The 20015-nt window shown below is 38.8% G+C and overlaps 1 protein-coding gene across 11 annotated transcripts in view; it reads right to left on the reverse strand.

Annotated features, from left to right (window-relative positions):
* Positions 1-20015, reverse strand: part of KMT2C (lysine methyltransferase 2C) — a 165214-nt gene that overhangs the window by 45710 nt on the left and 99489 nt on the right. For 9 of the 11 annotated variants that reach the window (XM_015852848.2, XM_015852855.2, XM_015852859.2 and 6 more), the window contains 9 exons: positions 19335-19451; positions 16692-16793; positions 15938-16042; positions 14736-14917; positions 13776-13940; positions 13045-13154; positions 6507-6572; positions 4877-5089; positions 1110-1238 (listed from right to left, as the gene is read on the reverse strand). In XM_015852848.2, coding sequence (XP_015708334.1) covers positions 1110-1238; positions 4877-5089; positions 6507-6572; positions 13045-13154; positions 13776-13940; positions 14736-14917; positions 15938-16042; positions 16692-16793; positions 19335-19451 — 1189 coding nt within the window. The remainder of the gene's footprint in view (positions 1-1109; positions 1239-4876; positions 5090-6506; positions 6573-13044; positions 13155-13775; positions 13941-14735; positions 14918-15937; positions 16043-16691; positions 16794-19334; positions 19452-20015) is intronic. The other 2 variants (XM_015852853.2, XM_015852858.2) reach the window with 2 other exon arrangements.

Raw genomic sequence — 20015 nt, forward strand, 5'->3', positions numbered from 1 at the left:
CTCTGAGCAAATGAAGCTCTCTTCTCTCGAGGACGCGTCAGTGAAAATAAATGGCTTGTTGAGGTATATTACTTGTAGAGAAAGAGGAGATCTCTGTTAAGAGCTGTGGGTTTGCACCACCATCTCCATATGGTGCTCCCATCATGGAAGGCAAAATGCACGTGGGCCTGACCTGCTGAGACACGGCTCCTGCACAGCGCTGGGGAAGGAAAATGGTGGTAGAAAGCTCTTTAACTCCTGACAGAGAAGCAAGTCAAATTGGACCGTGCTGCTTCCTTTCTCTATTCTCCTCCCCTGCTATCTTCATAATCAGAGGATACGGCCATCACAGTAAGGAGGATGGGTGTGTCTGTTGGAAAGAGTATTTGTGACTGCAATGACTACAGTCTGCTTATCATCCCACAGCAGTGAGAGGCTGCATAAGCAGCATGACGACAGATACTGAGGCACACTGAAGAGTGTGATGTAAGGGCTCTTAAGAAAGGCAGCTTTTGTCTAAGGACACCTTATTATCTTGGGCTGAGAATGAGACCTAAAAGAAACAGAGCTACTTTCTACGCAGTCACTTAGGTATCTTCTGTCAAGAGACAGCTCAAGAGGTTCTGCATTCAAGACACAAGTTATTCCACAGAACAATTAACAGCTGATGGCACTGATAAATTAAAGTAAATGAATTCCATCCAATAAATGCATTTATTAAAATTAATTGCCTGAAGTTCTCCACAAATGTTTAGCATGTTACTATTATCAGCGACTTCAGAAAGTAAGAAACCAGTGGAAAGTTCTCCAAAATTCAGATACTTCAAGATGCCCAAACACTCACAAACTGGCCTCCATTGATGATATAAAAGAAATACATTTTCATATTGGGTTAAGAATCAGTAACAAGGTATAAATCCGAACTACAAACCTGTAATCAACAAGATATTATTGCAGCTGTACCTCTGTGCAGCAACCTTGGGAAAAGTACTTGGCAAAAAACGATAACATCACCAGTTAGCAAGAGAAGACTTCATAAGTTCACAGTTTTTTTCTACTCTTTTTTTTAATGATAAAGGAAAAAAAAAGAGCTAAACAAGTGACAAAATTCTGTAAATTGTGTGTCCTACCAGGTCTGTATGGTTTTCGCTTTCTTTTCTTAATCCCATCAGCTCCTTCTGCCACTTTGGTATCATCATCCACAGCTTCCCGTTCTGGGCTGGAATCAGATTTCCCATCGCAATCCATAAGATCGCCCTCTGTAGAAAAGATGCAATGCTAAGTTCAGCTGGAAAGGGGAAAGGAAGCCATTTTCCCTAGATGCATACATCTCTATGTTTTCTCAGCAATTGTTGAGAATAGCAGCTTTTCCAGGAGGATGATAGATAGCCATGCTCTTTCAATCCTTTGTAGAAACCCACCCGACTACGCAAAGACCCACCATATACATTAATATCCTGTGAGGTTATGTCAATGCAACACCAGAGACTAAACGCTATCGTTATTACATGTGACTCTTGAGATTTATCACTTTAGGCACCTCTTTCAATACCCTGTGCTGCATTTTCGAAGCATTTAAGCAATTTCTAACAACACACTGAGGAATATGAATACTTGCAAGATATATTTTGTTTACCTTCCACCTGAGTTATGTTTAGTTGAGTTTGTTTTCATCGAGAAGACAGACTGAAAAAATACAGCCTACAGATGGAAGATAATATATAATGACTCTTAGTTTGGAGGGTTCTTGACTTGAAGCTGTGTGACTGACTGAAAGCAGACTTATTTATGCAGAGGAGTTTGACTTACATAGCTGAAAATTCAACCCAACAGAATTACTCAGCCTTTATGACAAAGATCACAATTTTGAGTTCACATTCTACAGGACTGCAGGCCAGACAACAGATGTAAAGTATAAGAGCACTAAGAAGCTTTTGGTGTTGAGGAGAAACTTGATTAATTCCGTTTCTGGTATCCCTAAAGTGTTATTATAACCATGACCTTACATCTTCATTAAGTCATAAAGCTCTTGAAATATCTAGAGGAAACATACAATAGTCCCCGGAAAAAATATCAAAATACACATTTTCTGCTTTGTATTCATGCATACATTCATAAGAAGGAGAAATGAAGTTCAAGAAATATGCCTTGTAGTCTATTCATCCCTACTACGAGCAGAAGTGGACCGTAATACCATGTCAGCTGTGATACAACTACAACTCTTGCTCTTTCAAAGGCTCAGTCACTGACCTGACTTTACAGAATCACAGAATTGTTTAATTGGAAAAGACTTCAAACATCACATATTTCCAACCCCCTGCCATGGGCAGGGAACACCGCCTCACAAGATCAGGCTGTGCAGGGCCCCATCTAACCTAGCACCACCAAGGATGGGGCAGACACTGCTTCTGCAGACAACCTGTTCCAGTGCCTCACCACCCTCATAGTGAAAAAAATCTTACTTGTATCTAATGCAAACCTAGCCTCTTTGAGTTTAAAACCACTGTCCCTTGTCCTGTCATTACACTCCCTGAAATAGTGTTCCCATCCAGCTTTCCCGTAGGCCCCTTTAGGTTCTTACTTGGGCTGCTCTCCATCCATTTGTTCCCCAGTCTGTACCAATGTTTTGGGATTGCCCTGACCCAAGCGCTGCAGCTTGCACTTGGTCTTGTTAAAACTCATGAGGTCCATGTGGGCCCACTCCTCAAGCCTGTCCTGGCCCCTCTGGATGGCCCTCCTTCCTTCTACTGAATCAATTGCACCACTCAGCTTGGCGACATCCAGACCATTTGTATTTACCTGGAATTGCTGTACCATGTTGCTTCAATCAAAGCAGCAGCATAGACTTAATCAGCTTGATGCCCACACAAAAACTTCAGCCTTTCAGAGAACAGGCATTGATCCACTCTACTCTGACTAGACATTCCAGGAAACCCAGCCAGCCTGCCATTTACATACAGTTACAGCCACACATGAACAGGCTTTGATTCTCAATACATTAAAAAAGTAATCTATGGAACATGTATATATATTTTTGTTTGCTATGTTCCAACAAAAGAGAAGAACAAAAAAAATAAAACCAAAACAAAACCAACAACAAACAAAAAAAACAACACCACAGAAGAGATACAGAACTGAAATCAAAGTCTGTGGAAGTACCACCATACTCTGCTATTACATTTAAGTATCTCAGTACCAAGCTGAAGAGGGTATCTATAAAAGTCAACAAGCAGATAAGAAAGTTATAATAGTTAAATAGAATACAAGTACACCGTTGTAGAAGTAAAGATGATCAACCATTGTGAAAGAACAAGGGGAGTGGTTAATTCTCTGCCTTCAAACCAAAATTGAAAGCATTTTTCCTTTCAGCAACCCACTTGGTAGACTGTATAGATGCATGAGATGAATAAGAGTCAGAGCAATGGTATATGATGATATACCAAACACCGTGAATTCCAAAGAAAACAAAAGAAAATCAACTAATTAATTGCTTTAAAGGCTATGAACATCAGGAAGCTATTACTAAAAAAAACCAAAACCTGTAGTCAGTAGCATAAGGTTAAGAATGTGCTAATCAAACAACAGGAACAATACTTATATCAACAAGTTAAGATGGAAACTATGTTGATGGTTGAACTACCCAGTTATCTCAAGCACACACTCTGTATCTAAAAAAAGGCTTCTTATGACATTTAATCTGATTAACAACAAGGCAATGTTGCATAAACAGAGCACTTTAGATTGTGGTGATGTGGGGTGCCCATGTTCCACTCGTAACAGACACCTGCATGACTAATGTAATAACTTTCACACCTGCTGTTTCAGTAAGCCTTTCCTCAGGCCATGGATTAACACCAATCCTACCAACATACTTAACAGGATATACAGCCAGACTGCTGCAAAGAGGATGGGAGAATGGTGTTGCACAACGCTGGCTGCTGTTTCTTCTGCTGAAGAGTGAATATTTAAAGTAAAAAGAAGGTTGCTTACTCCTAGGGGCTTCTTTTCCTTCCCTCAACTCCCACCTTCTGGCTGCTGTGCTCACTTCACTTTGAGGGAATGAGATGAGACTGAGTACTGCTGGCTCCTGCAACACGAGTCTTCTCAAATATGCAGTCAAAGGAGCTCTCCCAAAGGCTTCTGTGATTTACCAAAATCCCATCCCATACACAGAATGAGGTAGTTGGATGTGTTAGTCCAGACCCCTTCATCCCTTGCAGACTGAGATGCTGTGCAAGCACTGTTATCATTCCTCTTACCTCCAATGTTAAATGGATACTCTACCCTAAAAACTGAAACCATTTGGCAGGTCTCTACATACACTGTCATCAACCTGAACAAGAGCAACATCTCAGAACTCACTTCCAAACTTAAATTCTGTCTTAAATTCTTCTTTGGAGAAGAGGACAAACAAAAAGTATTTTTCTCCTCTCAGACTCTCAGTTTAGCCCACCACATAAAAGGAAGACTTTGAGTAAAGAGCTATTTCTCTTTCTCCTTGGTTTCAAATATATGCCTTGCAGGAATCTACTGCTGAGCCAAGGGTACCATTTTTCAAATGGTGTCTGTGCTGTTGAGAGCCTCAAAACGCACTTGTACTCAGTAAATGCATAGTATTCCCTAAAGTAATCTGATGATCAAAGAGGTGATTCCTATTTCCAGTGTAGCCAGCCTCAGTAAAGTGTCTCAAATGGCATGGATGACAAAAACAAAACAACGGTAAGAAAATCCCTGAACTGTTCAACAACGAATCATGATTACTGTCCAAGCAATTCCCACAGATCATTCAGTACAGAACTTACAAATATGAGTGTGACAAATTCTCCTAGGGATGTATGCAATGTACACACGGAGTGCAGCACTCAACACACAAGACAGGCCAAAAGAACATTGCTACCTCTACTGTCATCCATCTCGCCATCTCTTGAGTGTTCTGACTGGGCATCTGGGGGTGTCTGAAGCACAGCCACACTGTTCTGATTTATAATCTTCAATTTAAGCTTTGGTTTCGTCCGTTTTCTTCTAGGTACTGTGACAGTTAGGCTCTGTAACTGAGACATGCCGGATTCTGTCAAGCAGACTCCATCCTGTGTGTATGTCTTCGGTGGGTCTATAAAAGTTAAATGAATCATAACAGCAATATAAAACTCTTTAATTTACAAGTCTTAGATCTTTAGGAACAGCACTTTTAAGAGTTAATAATTCACACGTATGGAACTGATTCATGAGTGAGGAAGCCAGTATAAATAAAACAGAGAGATATGATACTGTCTTACACGTTACAGTTACAGCTTTATAATTCAGACTGATGTCAAATCCAGCAACCATCCATTACATTGCTACAGAACAACTTACATCCAGAATTCATTAAACAGAACTATTTGATTATGGAAACTGGTGCCTGTAAGGGTATTTGTGTATCCCCAACACAGTAAAATCTGTGCAAGTCTTAGTTCAGGTCCCCGCTGCTTAAGAGCCAAAGCCCTCAGCAGTACAGCTTCATGTTGTAACTCAGCATTAGTCTGGTAGAACTCTTGGTGAATTGGGCAAATCATTAACTCTCTTTTATAGTTAGACAAAAAACAAACTATATTAAGTGAATGGCTCAAGATCTATTTGTAAATGGAGTAGAACTCCAGTCTCCCAAGACCTGCAAGACTTCTACCTTCTCAAGCTGCTGCATGACAACTGAGTCTGATAAATTCTTTACATCATTCCTTAACTTCACAATGTAGGAAGACGTTGCTGTCTCAGTCTGCTCTGGCGACTCCAATGGGAAGTTTGAGAACTTTCTGGGAATGCGCAGTAATGAAGAGGCTGCAATGATGCTTCTGCTCTTTGATCCCAATTGCATAATGATTGGATAGCACAATTTTGGAAAACACCTGGACATTATAACTTCTGCTCTATTTTCTTATGTAACATCCTGCACCCAGCTGGTTCTGAATGCAACTCTTCATGGATGATTGTTTTCTTAAGTTGAACTAAAAAATAGTGCATAAAAAACTGCATATATATATATTTTTTCAGAAATTGGAGGGGATAAGTGTCTCTCAGAACTACACTCAGCAATACCGAGCAGGATAAAATCCTGACATGATGGAAGCCATCTGAACATGATGAACGTGTTAGGGACTATGATTAAAAACGACTTGTCAGTAGGCTTGTCAAGACTGTAAATTCCTAGCATACACTTGGGCGAATACAGTAAAGTTGTGCCCTCCTACAATTTCACCCTTTATGTATTTTTAACTCAGCCAAACTGTGTTATCATTTACTGCTAATATTAAGGCAAGCAACTAAGTCTGCAGAATCAAAGCACAATCTCAGATTATTATTACAGCACGGGTATGGCAAGCAAAAAGAGAAGAAAGAAGATAGAAAAAACAATATAATGAAAAGCATGCTGTGATAATTGGAAGGTTAATGTCATGTGTTATAAAAACAAAAAGGAATTTTTGCCTGATGTAAAAGTATACCCTTACGATATGCTAAATGATCAAAGATTAAGTATTTACATTCTTTACCTAGTTCTTTTGATTTTGAAATAATCTGAGCTCCAACTGATGAATCACAACAGTCCAAAGAAGGCACTGAAAAATATAAGGAAAATCATTTCAACTTTTAAAAAGCGTGACTTGATTTAAACTGAAGCTATCAAGTATCTGTGATTCTGTGAAGTTGTTTTCCTTTAAAACTATTCTGTTGAACTCCCTAATGAATGCTGTTGGCAACTTTCACTAACACCTTTAAAGAAAGGTTTTTTAATGTCTCAGAAGACGGAACTACAAAACAAGCCTGGCATCAGCTGAAGTTCTCCAATTCACCTGAGCCAAGAAAGGCAGTGGGGAAGCACTGAACATGATGACAAATTATCTCCGCCTACTGGACCCCAGGCAAACAGATGCACTGGATCTAGTGGATTTTAAGGTAACCCCTACACTACTCACGTTGTTCAGGTTTTGTTGAACTACATACTATTGACAGGAGGACATTATGAACAAGTATCATTTGCTGTCTTATGTCCCCAGAAGTGGTAAGTGACTCCAACAGCTTCATACACTGACTTCTAGCCGTATCTATGCTGTCAGATGTCTTATATATGAGAAACAAAGTAAGGCTGATACAGCATCTTAGAGCAGATGAGACATGACTTGCAATGGGTAATTCTTATTCAAAATTAAAATACTGACCAATGGAACAGTAGAAGCTCAATTTAAAAACTGTGCCTTGTATGCTTCAGATAACAAATGATGATCAAAATGTCCTCTGGTGCTAGCATACTACTGCTGCAGGTAGAAATGTTTTTCCCATCTGCCTTAATTACAATAACTGTAATCACGCTTCACTGACCCACAATATGTAGATTAGATTTTTAGTATTAGTAATAACTTTATAGAGATTATGTAGACAGTAAGTACAGGGAAAATTAGAAGTTTTTATCTCACACTGAGAACTAAAACAACAAAAAAAACCCAGTTAGTTTGACATGGTTAGCATTGCTATACATTCAATGTTTATTCACTTTTTTTTCCCCCTAGAAATCTTAGCTAGGCTGAATTTAATTCTTGGACAAACACCCGGTGTTTTACATTTGCATCTACTACACAAGCCCAGACCACAGAGGGAGGAAAGCATGTGGGGAAGGTTCGTGTTTCTCAGACCAGTTACACGTGTGCTTCAATCTCACACATAAATCTGGGAGACAAAGGCAAGACTAAGAAAAGAACGAGCTTCCAAATAATGTGAACAATATGTTAAATACAAAACAAGGATGTAGTAGATACAAAATATAGAGAATGTTTTTCTGCACCTACATAAGAAATAAGTAAAGAAAGTATGTGCTCAAGAACTGTAGTCCTCTGAAAGTTTTATGGGAGGTGTAACTACAGAAAACTAAGAAATGAAAGGAGCCCGTGAGCATTACTGAAAAAAACTGATATGCAGACACAGAAGGAAAAAGCACAGAAGAAACAAAAGTGAAGATGACATTCTGAAGGAGATACCAAGCTGGAAGGAAGCAAAAAAAAACAACACTTGGGATGAGCTGCAGGATGGAAGACACTCACAAAACTCTGAACTGGAATAGAAAAAAGCAAATTCTAAGAGACAATCAAAGGCAGAGGAGATATCACCTGATCTTTCTGTTGTTTACAAGTTGTTTTAAGTCAGAGTTAACAACTATTGAACTGGACTCTAAGGAAAGCAATAAGTTCATAAAGATCGCTGTGAACAGAAATTTGGTGCCCTAACACAGAAGTCGTACAACACGGAGTCTTCATCCACATCACACTGAACAAATTTAGTGCCGAGACTGAATAGACTTGAAATAGACAAGCTGACAGCAGCCCAGGTGAGGACTTCTGAGACCGGCCCAAAGAAGGTGCACAATGTTTGAAGACAGTATTGAGCAAATATCCATAAAAGGAGCTACTTAGAGTGCAGATAAAAGATTAAGTCAATAAAATGGATAATAGATAAAAAGAGTTCCTAGTCAGGCTAAGCTGGTCCAAGTGAAAAAAATACTCCTTAAAGATTACAACAAAGCAAAGACGGTGCTTTCTGATGAACTCAGATGATGTTCAACCAAAATTATATGGTTATTTTCCAAAGGGTCTAAAACCTGCTGAATGATATGCAGCATCCAGCAGCCTCAGTGAAAAAGAAAACAACAAAACAGTGCGCAAAATCCAATCCAATGAGAATAAATCACAGTTCAAAATGAAAGGTGGCTGCAATGGAAAGGAATGATTCCATGAAAACATGAAATCAGCATAAGGGACAGTACAAAGTGGTCCATGTGGAGACACAACACCTGAGTATTATTAGTTGCCTGCATAACTATGAGTGTGATGCAGGGATTTATTTGCAAATACTAAGACATACAAGAATCTGACAGCTGAAATACTATCCATGCCAAATAATTAACATTTAAAATTTTAGCTCCTAATATTATAAGTACAGGATACAGAAGCAATGTAAAGTACACACAGTAAGCCTTATATTACCACATGAGCTGTAACTAGCTGTTATGTGCATTTGCATTCAGAGCTCCTTAGCTGCTCCTACTAAAGAAAACCAGGCAGAGCTGAAGAGATGGAATTTACAGATGGGGCTTCCATAAGGGAAGCCATGATGTACAGTGGTAAATGACAGGCAGAAATGATGGGTAGATGGTTTAGACGTCTGGGAGAGAGTATGGCTGTGGGTGTGAGAGATGCACATCTCTATCCTGAATGTGCAGGAACTACAGCACAAAGGCTGCTACTACATAGATCAGCTGCCAGTACTTGAATCATGGTAAAGTAAAAAACAATCTTGATAACACTCAAAATTTGAATTAATAATAACTTCTTAATTCATAAGAAAAGTACCAGGAAAGGTGGAGCAGATCTTGGATGTCATTTCACAGCAAACATGGTCCTCCTTGACTAAACTAATCTCTACAATGACCTGCTTAGTAGACAAGGGAGAGGCTGTGGATGTTTCTTACCTGTATCTTAGCTATGTTTTTAGTTCTGTTTCTCATAGCATTCTCTCCCACAAAAAATTGGCTTGTGGCTTGGATAAATGTACTGTTTTGTTGGGTGAAGAACTGGCAGGTTGGCAGGGTGCAAAGAGTCCTGGTGAACAGAGCTCAGTTCAATTGGCAGCTGGTCACCAGTAGTGCTCCCCAAGACTCAGTCGTGGTGCCAGTTTTGTTCTACATTTTTATCAGTAATCTAGATGAGTTAACTATCACAAGCTCACAGATGATATCAAGTTAGGCAGGAATACCAATCTGATTGAGGGCAGGAAGGCTCTGCAGAGGATCTGGATAGGCTGGATCAATGGTCTGAGCCCAACTACATGATATTCAGCAAGGCTAAGTGCCAGGTCCAGCACTTGGGTGATAAAAACCTGATGCAGCAGTATGGCCTTGAACAAGACCAACTGGAAAGCTGCCTGGAAGAGGATGTATGTGTTGTGTTGGTCGACAGCTGGCCAAGAGTGTGCCCAAGTGGCCAAGAAGGCCAATGGCATCATGGCCTGCATCAGGAACAGTGTGGCTGGTAGGACTGGAGAAATTACTGTCCCCTTGAACGGAACACTGGTGAGATCATCAAATATTGTGTTCATTCTTGAGCCCCTCACTACAATGATACTGAGTTGCTTCAGCATGTTCAGAGAAGAGCAACAGAGTTGGTGAAGGTACTAGAAAACAAGACTCATGAAGAGTGGCTATTGGAATTGAGTTGTTTAGTGTGAAGAAAAGGAGGCTGAGAGGGGACCACATTGCTCTCTACAACTACCTCAAATGAGGCTGCATTGCTTTTCTCAGGTGGTTAAATGATAACATGTCACAAAACAATCTCAAGTTGAGCCAAGGGAGGCTTGGATTGCATATCGAGGAGAATTTCTTCATGGAAAGAGCGGCCAAGCATTGGAACAGGATGCCCAGGGAAGTGGTTGAGTCCTCATCCCTGGACATATTAAAGACATATGGGAATGTGACACTAGTGGACATGGCTTAGACATGGGAATCAGCAGATCAGGCTGATGTTCAGATCTGTTGATCCCGAAGGCCTTTTTCAATCTAGATGACTCTATGATTCTGTATTTTAATATGACACCATATTAAAAACAACCTGATGAAATACTGATCAAAGACATGTCCTTCAACTAATTAAGACTTACGCCATGCTACTTTGGAACAATTTTTACTATATGTTGGCTGTAGATATTTATGTATGCTCAGAAAGAAAAACTATTTATATTTAATCCTATTTCATGAAGATGACTTTAAGATTATCAGATACATATCTGATATTCTTGAGATAGGCAAGAACTCTTGAAGTTCTTGTTTTCTAAAGAGAGAAAAATGGAAGCTCCTTCTCAGTGCATACATTCTAGAAGGAATTTACCTACTACCAACAAATACACCTACTTTTTCAGCTGCTACGTAGTGATAAGTTAGTAGATTGAGGGTCTTTTGCTTTTTTTCAAATAAAGTAGTAAAGAAAATTGTAATAATATTTGCAACACATTGATATCCTCTGTGGTAGATCAGATGGAAAGAGAAAGAACTACCCCAATAAAATTACGATATGGTATACTCTAAGAAACGTTACACTGTTAGCATTTGTTTCTCTCATCTTGAAACAAAAAAAATTACACAATTTTCAAACACATTGTAGAAAAATTAACAAAACACTGAAACATTTCACATAGAAGTACATGCAACTATTCCTAGAACATGCACCAAATGATATATTTAGACATGCAACTGTGCAAATGTACACACGTTAGAGTTATTACACATACTGAGCCAAGACAAAAAAGAAAAAGCAGAGAAACTTGTCTCATAAAACAGCTGAGCAGAAATTGCAAAGAAGGGTGGGGAACTTTCTAACAGGTCTTGCAGGACTGGTTCCTATTTCTCAGAAGATGAACCTACACATCTTCATGGTGGTGTTCAGAAAGGACTACCTCAGTTAAACATCTGATACCCCCTTCTGAAGTTGTTCCACCTCCCAAATTATGAACCTTATAATCATCCAAACAGTAGTTCTGCAAGCTCGTAAGTAAAAGGTAGTATTCCTTACTTGGTTATGCATGTTTTAATTGTCCAAACATTATTACCAAAAGAAACAGAAAACTGTTACATTTACAAGTCCCTTGAGAAAACTTTTTTGTTTTGAATTTGAGAAAGTAGAGCTCACACGTGAAGCAAGTTGTAGAAATACCTAAGTATATGTAATATACTATATATATACTAAGTATATATAATCCTTACTTCTAACAGAGACAATAGTGCAATACTTAGAAGCGTTCCACAACCATACACATATAGTCGATCAACTTACACAAGCAAATGTATAGCTTTCAAAACCCACATCATTAAGTTACAATTACTGCCACACTGTTATGTGGATGGGAGGTATAAAGGAACTTCAGATCTCTGCTGAACTCTTCTCAGCAGTCCTCTCAAACACAAGCCTTGTGGTGCAGTCAACCCTATATCTCAGTCTTACCCCTGGGGTTTTGTTATTTAATTGACTGCTTGGTTCTTGTTCCCTCCTTCTACTATGTTCTCAAAACCTGATGACACTCTCAATAAAGGGTTAACACAAACACTTTACCATACTATTACTCTGAAAATGTGTAGATGTGTCAGTGCTCTGTTAAAGCAACAGACTGAAGCAGACACTCCTGTGAACTGACACGCAGAGAAAACAGACCCAGGATACTATTCTTGTAGCAAGATCATAAATCATCTAATAGGCCAATCTAATTGCTGACAAGCCACTCACTATAAAATTAACCAGTACCATCCCACAGAACCAGATGGCATAGCTGTGCTCGAAGAGAAAAACCACAGTAACCTCAGCTCCTGAAGTACCAATGCTGTGAAACTGCATACTGCAGACAAGGAAGTCGGTATGTTCCCTGAAGACATGTCCAGAGAAGATGAAAATTCATGAGAATTGTGTATTTTAACTAACAAAAACATGGAGAATCACAAACAGGGAAATATGGAGGTATAATACACATGTGATATTTTTAAATATCACACGTAGGGAACTATAGGTCTTAAATATTGGGAGAGCTGAGGGAGTGGCATTAATAAACTATAGGATTGGAGGGAAAAAATACTTATGTGCACTGTTGTTACAGCTACTGCTGCTTCAGAAGGCTTCAAAGAATTGATATAGGGAATTTTTTTCTGCACAGAATTTATTTCAATATTCTTCAATTCAGATCGTTCTTCCTTCCTCCTGACAAAGTGAGATGCATTTATCCCTTTCAGTATCAGATGTTTTTAGTCCTTTGCCCAAATTATCTTCACTAAATCTGTCAAGAATTCTCCCTGATAGGTTGCCTTTGGCTGCAGAGGTGGCTTTACAGTCAATTATGAGAGGGTGAGAAAGAGCTGAGGACGCTTCCATGATGCCCTTAAAATAAAAACAAAGATCTTGCTTCTACAACAAGCCAACTCTCCATCACAGAAAAGAACCACAACCCATTCCCAAACCTATTTACTGCAGTGTGCAGTCCTGCCATTGGTTTCAATTGTCTTCTTACCGTTTGTTGGTGGTATGTATGGCCTACAAATGGTACAGTCAAAACCCATATCAGCTATGTTTTCCACTTCCTCCTCTGAGTTTAAGTTCTGACAGATTGCATGCATCCATCTAGAAATTAAGTGGGGGAAAAAATACAATTTAAAGGAAATATGTGGTGTTTTAGGAGACCTAAATATCAGTATATGGTCCAAGTAAATGTGAAATACTTGTTTAATTTAAATTCTAATAGAGAGAAAGGATGAAATAGGTTCTCCATACACAACATTATTCTATAGTGGTTTGTGTTAAATACTGCATATAGAGTATTATATTACCTATTTCCCTTCACAGGAAGGAAAACTCTATAAAGCAATGTACCAGAAGCAAATATATCTTGGTATTATAATTTCTCCCTATATTTGAAATCATTTTAACTACTCATTTGATACAAAGTAATCTAGATCTAGCCTCACCACAACAGCCTTGTGAGGTAAATTAGTTATATTTTGTTTTTACAGAGGGGGAAGATGAGGCACAGTGATTAATTAATTTGCCCAAATATAATACAATCTGTAGTACAACTAGGAATGAAATAACAAAAAGACTTCTGAGATTCAGTCCAGTGTTCTTTACCACAAGACCATTCCTTTCATCTTTAAGCTTTTATACTGGGAGGGAGGGGAAAAAAATAAATAAAAAATGAAATGAGCTTTAACCACAAAAAGCCTGTAGAACAGTAGTGATCCTTACCGATCGCATTGTCTACACTGAATTATAAGCTCTTCATCCCTGTAAGTGCGATAGCAGATTGGGCAGGTAGACAGACTTGCACAGGGAGCACACTGAGTGTAATTATTTTGCCATTCGCATCTTAAACCTGGTGAAGTTGCTCCACAGTGTCTGCACCAAACACACCTGCAGAAAAGACAGAATGATGTTACCTGCAGTTCACAAGACAACTGTTTTGAGGCACTAAAGCTCTCCTAACTTAGAACTGGGTAAATACTTTAATTTCACATCACAAACTAGTTCCATGGAGGAAGCAAGCTTATTTCAGGTCAAAATATTTTATTTGAATGAAGAATTATTATTTAGATTTTAAACATTACTGTATTTTTTTGTATTTTTTAAAGCATTTCCTAAGTGAGAAGTCCTTTCAATCTGCAAAAACAGGCAGATGGATGTACGTAACAGTTTAACAAGGTCAAAGGAGTGCCTGCTTCCAGTTGCCATTCACCAGCAGACACTTAGCCACACAGATGTCTATTTGGTTTGTATTTCACTCAAATAACATGAATGGTTTTCAGAGGGTTTTATCTTTAGAGCAATCTGGTGTAATGCCAATTAATTGTAGCAGTGAATATAGATTAGGTTTTTTTGTCTAGAGGTTTCAGAATAAATATTGTCCACCTCTACTTAGGTGTTTTGTGGTACGAAGAAAGGTTATAAAGAGAAGATAACAACAATTTCCTTAGAATCATAGAATTGCTAAGGTTGGAAAAGACCTTCAAGATCATCAAGTCCAATCACAACCTAATCTAACCATATTGAATTGATAACTGACTGAAACAAAGCAAAAAGATTTTGTTTGTTTTAATTCATTTGACTCAAAAATACAATTCAAGCAATTATTACAGTAATCATTGCAAATATAAAGTGACAAAATGGGACAAAAGAGGCCACCATTTCTGACACCAGAACCAAACACACCATTTGCACTTCCAGCCTCCTTTCGGAACAGTCTGCAGGGGTGGATCTAAGCAGTAGGTGTGATAACTGATGTCGCAGTCATCACAGAGAAGCAGCCTTCCTGGGTCTGTAGCTTTCCCACAGGCTTCGCATACCGTGCACTCCAGGCACCTCCAGCCCTTACTAAGCACCACTTTAGTAATCTGCAAATGGCAAGGTGAAAATTATTTGAACTGTGCTCTGTGAAGTATAATCAGTGCATAAATTAAGGCCTGGCTATGCAGCACTGGGTGCTCTACCACTCACACTAACACCACAAGTAGCCATTTCTCAATTAGACTTTGTGGAGTCCCACTAAGTGAGAAAGGAGCAAACAGAAAGGAACTGCCTGGAGTTGCTGATACTCTTCAGGAATATAAATTCAGGATGTCAGAGAATACAAGCTGTGCTAGGTCTACATGTAGGACAGCATCACCTGACAATAGCCAATGCTGATTTTCCAGTCACCTAAAGCAAATAATTTACTGAGGTCCAGTAATGTAAAAGTAGCATGCAAATGTAAAACCAGAGTAGAGTTGCATGAAAAGTGCATATGATGCTTTGTAAAGTACATTTTAAATAACATTCTATGATGTGTTTGAAGAAATCCCTGTTTTACATACATGTACTTGCACAGTAAGTAGCATATAGCTTATATATTGGAGTAAATAGGTTATTATCTGCTTACTAAGTCAAATCATACCATTCAGATTTAATTTTCACACATTCTCTCCTAGACTAATGAAAGAAAAATGTATTAATTAACCACTCCAACTGCTGTCAATTCTGACAGCCAACAGACAAATTGAATCAACTAAACCTTATGCCCCCAGTAAATGAAGCTGCATTACATTTTTTTTTCCTTTGATTTTAATTTTGCTTGTATTTAGCTTTTAAGCTGATATCTCAAACTGTTATTTTAACCAACTGCTGGATAATCAGTACTATTTATGGTTGTGAAATTACAAAAAGGTTAATTTCTCTTGAGGCAGTGCATACTACAAAATGGCATTTAATTAAAGTCTTTCACAAGTTGCATACAAATAATGGTCACATTAGCTGAAGAATATCTAACAAGTTAATGACTCCCTTAATTACCACAAAACCAAAGGCAGCATAGTGCTATTAAAGTACAATATGAAAACAGTGTAATTAAGTAATCTCTTAAATAACAAAGCACTCACCTTAATACTGACACAGTATGGATGGTAACACTGACCACATTGAGAACAGGCAAGCAACCTGCCCTCAGCACCTTGTCCAAAACTCCCACAAACTACGCACATATCCTGAAATTACAGAAAAGTGTGGATTTTCAACATGTTAGACAGTAAATTCAGAAAATATTCAATTACATTTATTTATTTTTTTTAAATAAAGCACCGTTGAGGCCACACCTCAAGTAGAGTGTGCAGTTTTGGGCTCCTCACAACAAGAAAGATATCAAAGCCCTGAAGCACATCCTGAGAAGGTCAATGAAGCTGGTGAAGAGTCTGGAGCTCAATTCTTAAGAGCAGCAGGTGAGGGAACTGGGATTGTTCAATCTAGAGAAGAGGAGGCTCAAGGGAGACCTTAGTGCCTCTACGACTCTTTGAAAGGAGGTTGACTCTATGGCTCTACAAAAAGAGGTGGGGGTCGGCCACTACTCCAAGGTAACAGCAATAGAATGAGAGGTGGTGGCCCCAGATTGCACCAGAGGAGTTTCAGGTTATAAATTTCGAAAAAGTCATTCTCAGAAGGAGTGGTCAGGCATTGGAACAGGCTGCCCAGGGAGGTGGTGAAGTCACCAAGAAAAGTGTGTTCAGTAAAAGGGTACACGTGTCACTGAGGGACATGGTCAGCATGAGGGGATGGGTTGATGGTTGGACTGGATGGTCTGCATGGTCTTTTCCAACCTTAGCGATTCTATGAAACGTAATGAAAGCTTAAGAGTCTAACCTGATGTAGAGTGAACTTGTCGCTGCTGGAGAAGAGGACAACTGTATTATGCATCGAGTTTTCTTCTTCATCTTTATTAGAGGAAATATCCATAGTCGTAACCTACCAAAACAAACACAGTAATTAGCAAGCACATCACATTTTTTAAGACATGAGACAACATGAAATCTATAAGAATGTTGATTTTTAATGCCAGAGAACACAAACATATCAGAATGTGCATATGTCCTTCATAGAAAGCTATCTTCATAAGAAATCATTTTACTAATTCACCGCTGGTTTGATCTCAATCTGTGAAGTCTTACTGTAGACTGCCATTCTCCTTTTGACTAAGAATATCATTATTCTCAATTGCCCTTCACTAACTCAGTGTATGCATGTGTATATAGAGCTCCTCAGGAAGAAAAAGAAGAAAAGAAGTCCTAGTGATTTTGGGAGAGTCACAAGAAAACATCAAAGAATGCTTTGTGCTCTGACTTCTATACAAATCTTGCTGTGCAGAATTTGCCACCCATGACTTTGCATTAACACACTTAGGCTGTTACTCTCCAAGCCAGCAGTGAGTATGAAAGTTTGGGAGACAAAAGTGCAGTTCTATGAAAGGAAACAAACAAACAAACAAAAAAACCCACAACAAAAAGACAGGATAAACGCATGCCAGGGAAACGTCATTTGTTTTACCAGCTGTTCTAGTTTTATACATGTGTGTTACTTTAAAAACCCAATTCAAAACTTACACGCCTAGTTCTGTTTAAATAATACTCTAAATATTTCACAAATCCAAACATCACTAGAGACAAATGCAAATACTGCTACGACAGCTACAGGAATCTTTCTGATACACTGCTGCTGAAAATCAGCATGTACTGAGAAACGGCTAAAAAGGGAATATAAGTATGCTGTTAACATGGTTTAAGTACTGTACTGCAGACAGCTCTGCAGCTGTAACTAATTAACCCAAAGAACTCCTGAAACACCTCTCAAGATGTTTAGGGAGAGTTTTTCCCATGCATGCATTTCCACAGACTCCACAAAGCTCTCAGAGTTGCTTACATGTACAAAAGAGCAGAAATGTGAAGAACTGAATTACTCCAGTTTTGATGCTAGTTTAACACTAGACATGAGCCAATGGGAGTTAACCTGTAGCCCCCTTCTCCCCCATTCCCTACATGTAATGATTTCCAAATTCATGTAGTCACTATCCCAATGAGTATGAACAAGTTTAGCAAAGGGGCTGAAAATACTTCTATTTCAACCTCTAATCTGGAAAAGGCTGATCTCTTTGTACTGGTACCTTCATCTACTTTATTCCAAGGCAGCCACATTGCTGCTGCTCTCAACTCTGAAGTAGAAAAGCTGCCATTCACTTTAAAAACCACAGGTTGAAATTTCTATAGGAAACTGAGGATAGTGATGGTCACTTTTGTTACAACACTTAAACTCACTGAAGATTCTCTGATTTGTTACAGCTTTTAAGTGTTTGTTCTACAAAACCTGGCTTGTCTTGAAGTACAAAGCTGTGCTTTCTAATATCAAAATAACCCACATGATTGATTCAATTTCAATAATAACATCAATTATCTCTTTTATTTTTCAATGGTGAACATCCTGACAGGGATGAGTGCTAACAGGCACATGCACAACCTGGAACATGGAGCAAGGTGACAAAATTTGCCAACAATATTAAGATATTTGGAGAAATAAAAAATGAATGACAACTATAAAGAACTGCACTAAGAACCCCTCAGTGAGCTCTGAGATATGAAATAGAACATCAAAGCCAACATAGGAAAACACACCAAAACAACTGAAAGGGACAGCAATTGTATGGAACAGTTTTCATACAAGGAACATCAAATAATACGGGGTTTCTCCATATTAGCAGGGAAAAAGTGGAAGGAAAACAAGGATGAAACGGCAGATGCCTATAAAAACGAGTGGCAGGAAGATAATAAAATGCACTTCTCAACCATCGTTTCTCTAAGACGTCTCAGAAGCAAGCAGCAATGTAAAGCAAGGGAGGTATGCCTGCATTCAACAGGCTCATGAGTTGTAGAACTGAAAGAGGTCAGCATGGTCACTAGCAGTTTTTACAAGTACATACACAAATTTATGCCAAAAATTCCAACAGAAGCTTTGGACAACTTTGGCAATGACACCAGCAATGACATCACCTTCTGTTCAGCAACTCCCCAGCCCAGGCAGAACAGCAGTATCTCACTGTCTGTGGCTCTTCTGTTCTGTGCCCTTCCCTCACAGTCTGGTTTGGTCCCCAGTGTAGAACAACCTCTGGTCTCACCTGTTCTATTTGTATGAACATGACTTGGTCTCCCCTACTCTGTCGTTCAGTGAGTGTTGTACTTATCTGGCATTTTTTCCACTTGAGAAGTAGAAGCCTCACGCCAAGATGCCCAGCAGTTGTCCCTTTAATTGGAAACAGCTGCATAAAATCGCTTCAGGTTTATTTTGCTTTAGTGCTGTAGTTCATAATCATACATATGTAATAATAACCAGATTTCATCATATACCTCTACTTTTTAGTGTTCTTTGGCTTTAAACAGCATTTTAATGACAGAATTATAGTTGGATTAGGTTACTTTACATTCACAGACTACAACATGACTTAAAAATAAGCGTTCTTACCCCTGGAATGACTACAGTCCCAACTCCATTTTTCAGTTTTGATCTGCCTCTGCCACCTCGTCCTGAAAGACCTGCACCGCGCGGCCTCCGCTTCCCTGGGAATCCTGATCCGCGGCCCTATTCAACATGAGATAACAAGTTAAATTCAGTCTGCAGTCCTTTTGTTTTGAGGGATTCAAACTTGTTCAACACATCTAGGGAAAACGTAAGTAAAACAAAACACCCTATGATTTCAAGTGCATATGGGCACCCTAGGCGACAGTCAACAAATGACTGCATAGATTGTAATGAAATAACTCTAACTCTTATAATTACTTACACGAATTAATATGATCACCTTTATCACCAGTGAGAAAGCAGACAAACCCAGAAACATTTATTTTCTGTTCAAGAATAATTGGAAATACGGGATTTTTTTTCCCCATAGTTGTGAAATATGCAAAGTAAATATCCTCCATTACATGATTCATTTTTCTTTCTAATCTCTCAGCTCATGTGAATTCTGCATATGGCCTGGACCCTTGATTAGTTGCAATCACAGACACATTTCTTTCACTCTGAATAATCAAGCAAACACTGGAATTTGTTAGGACTCAATCCTACTCCCAAAGAGAAGCGGGAGTTGGCTCCACTGAACTCTTTTAATTCAGCACATACAGAGAGAGCTTTTTATATTAATTA

This window comes from Coturnix japonica, chromosome 2 (assembly GCF_001577835.2).
Source record: "Coturnix japonica isolate 7356 chromosome 2, Coturnix japonica 2.1, whole genome shotgun sequence".
Taxonomy (NCBI): domain Eukaryota; kingdom Metazoa; phylum Chordata; class Aves; order Galliformes; family Phasianidae; genus Coturnix; species Coturnix japonica.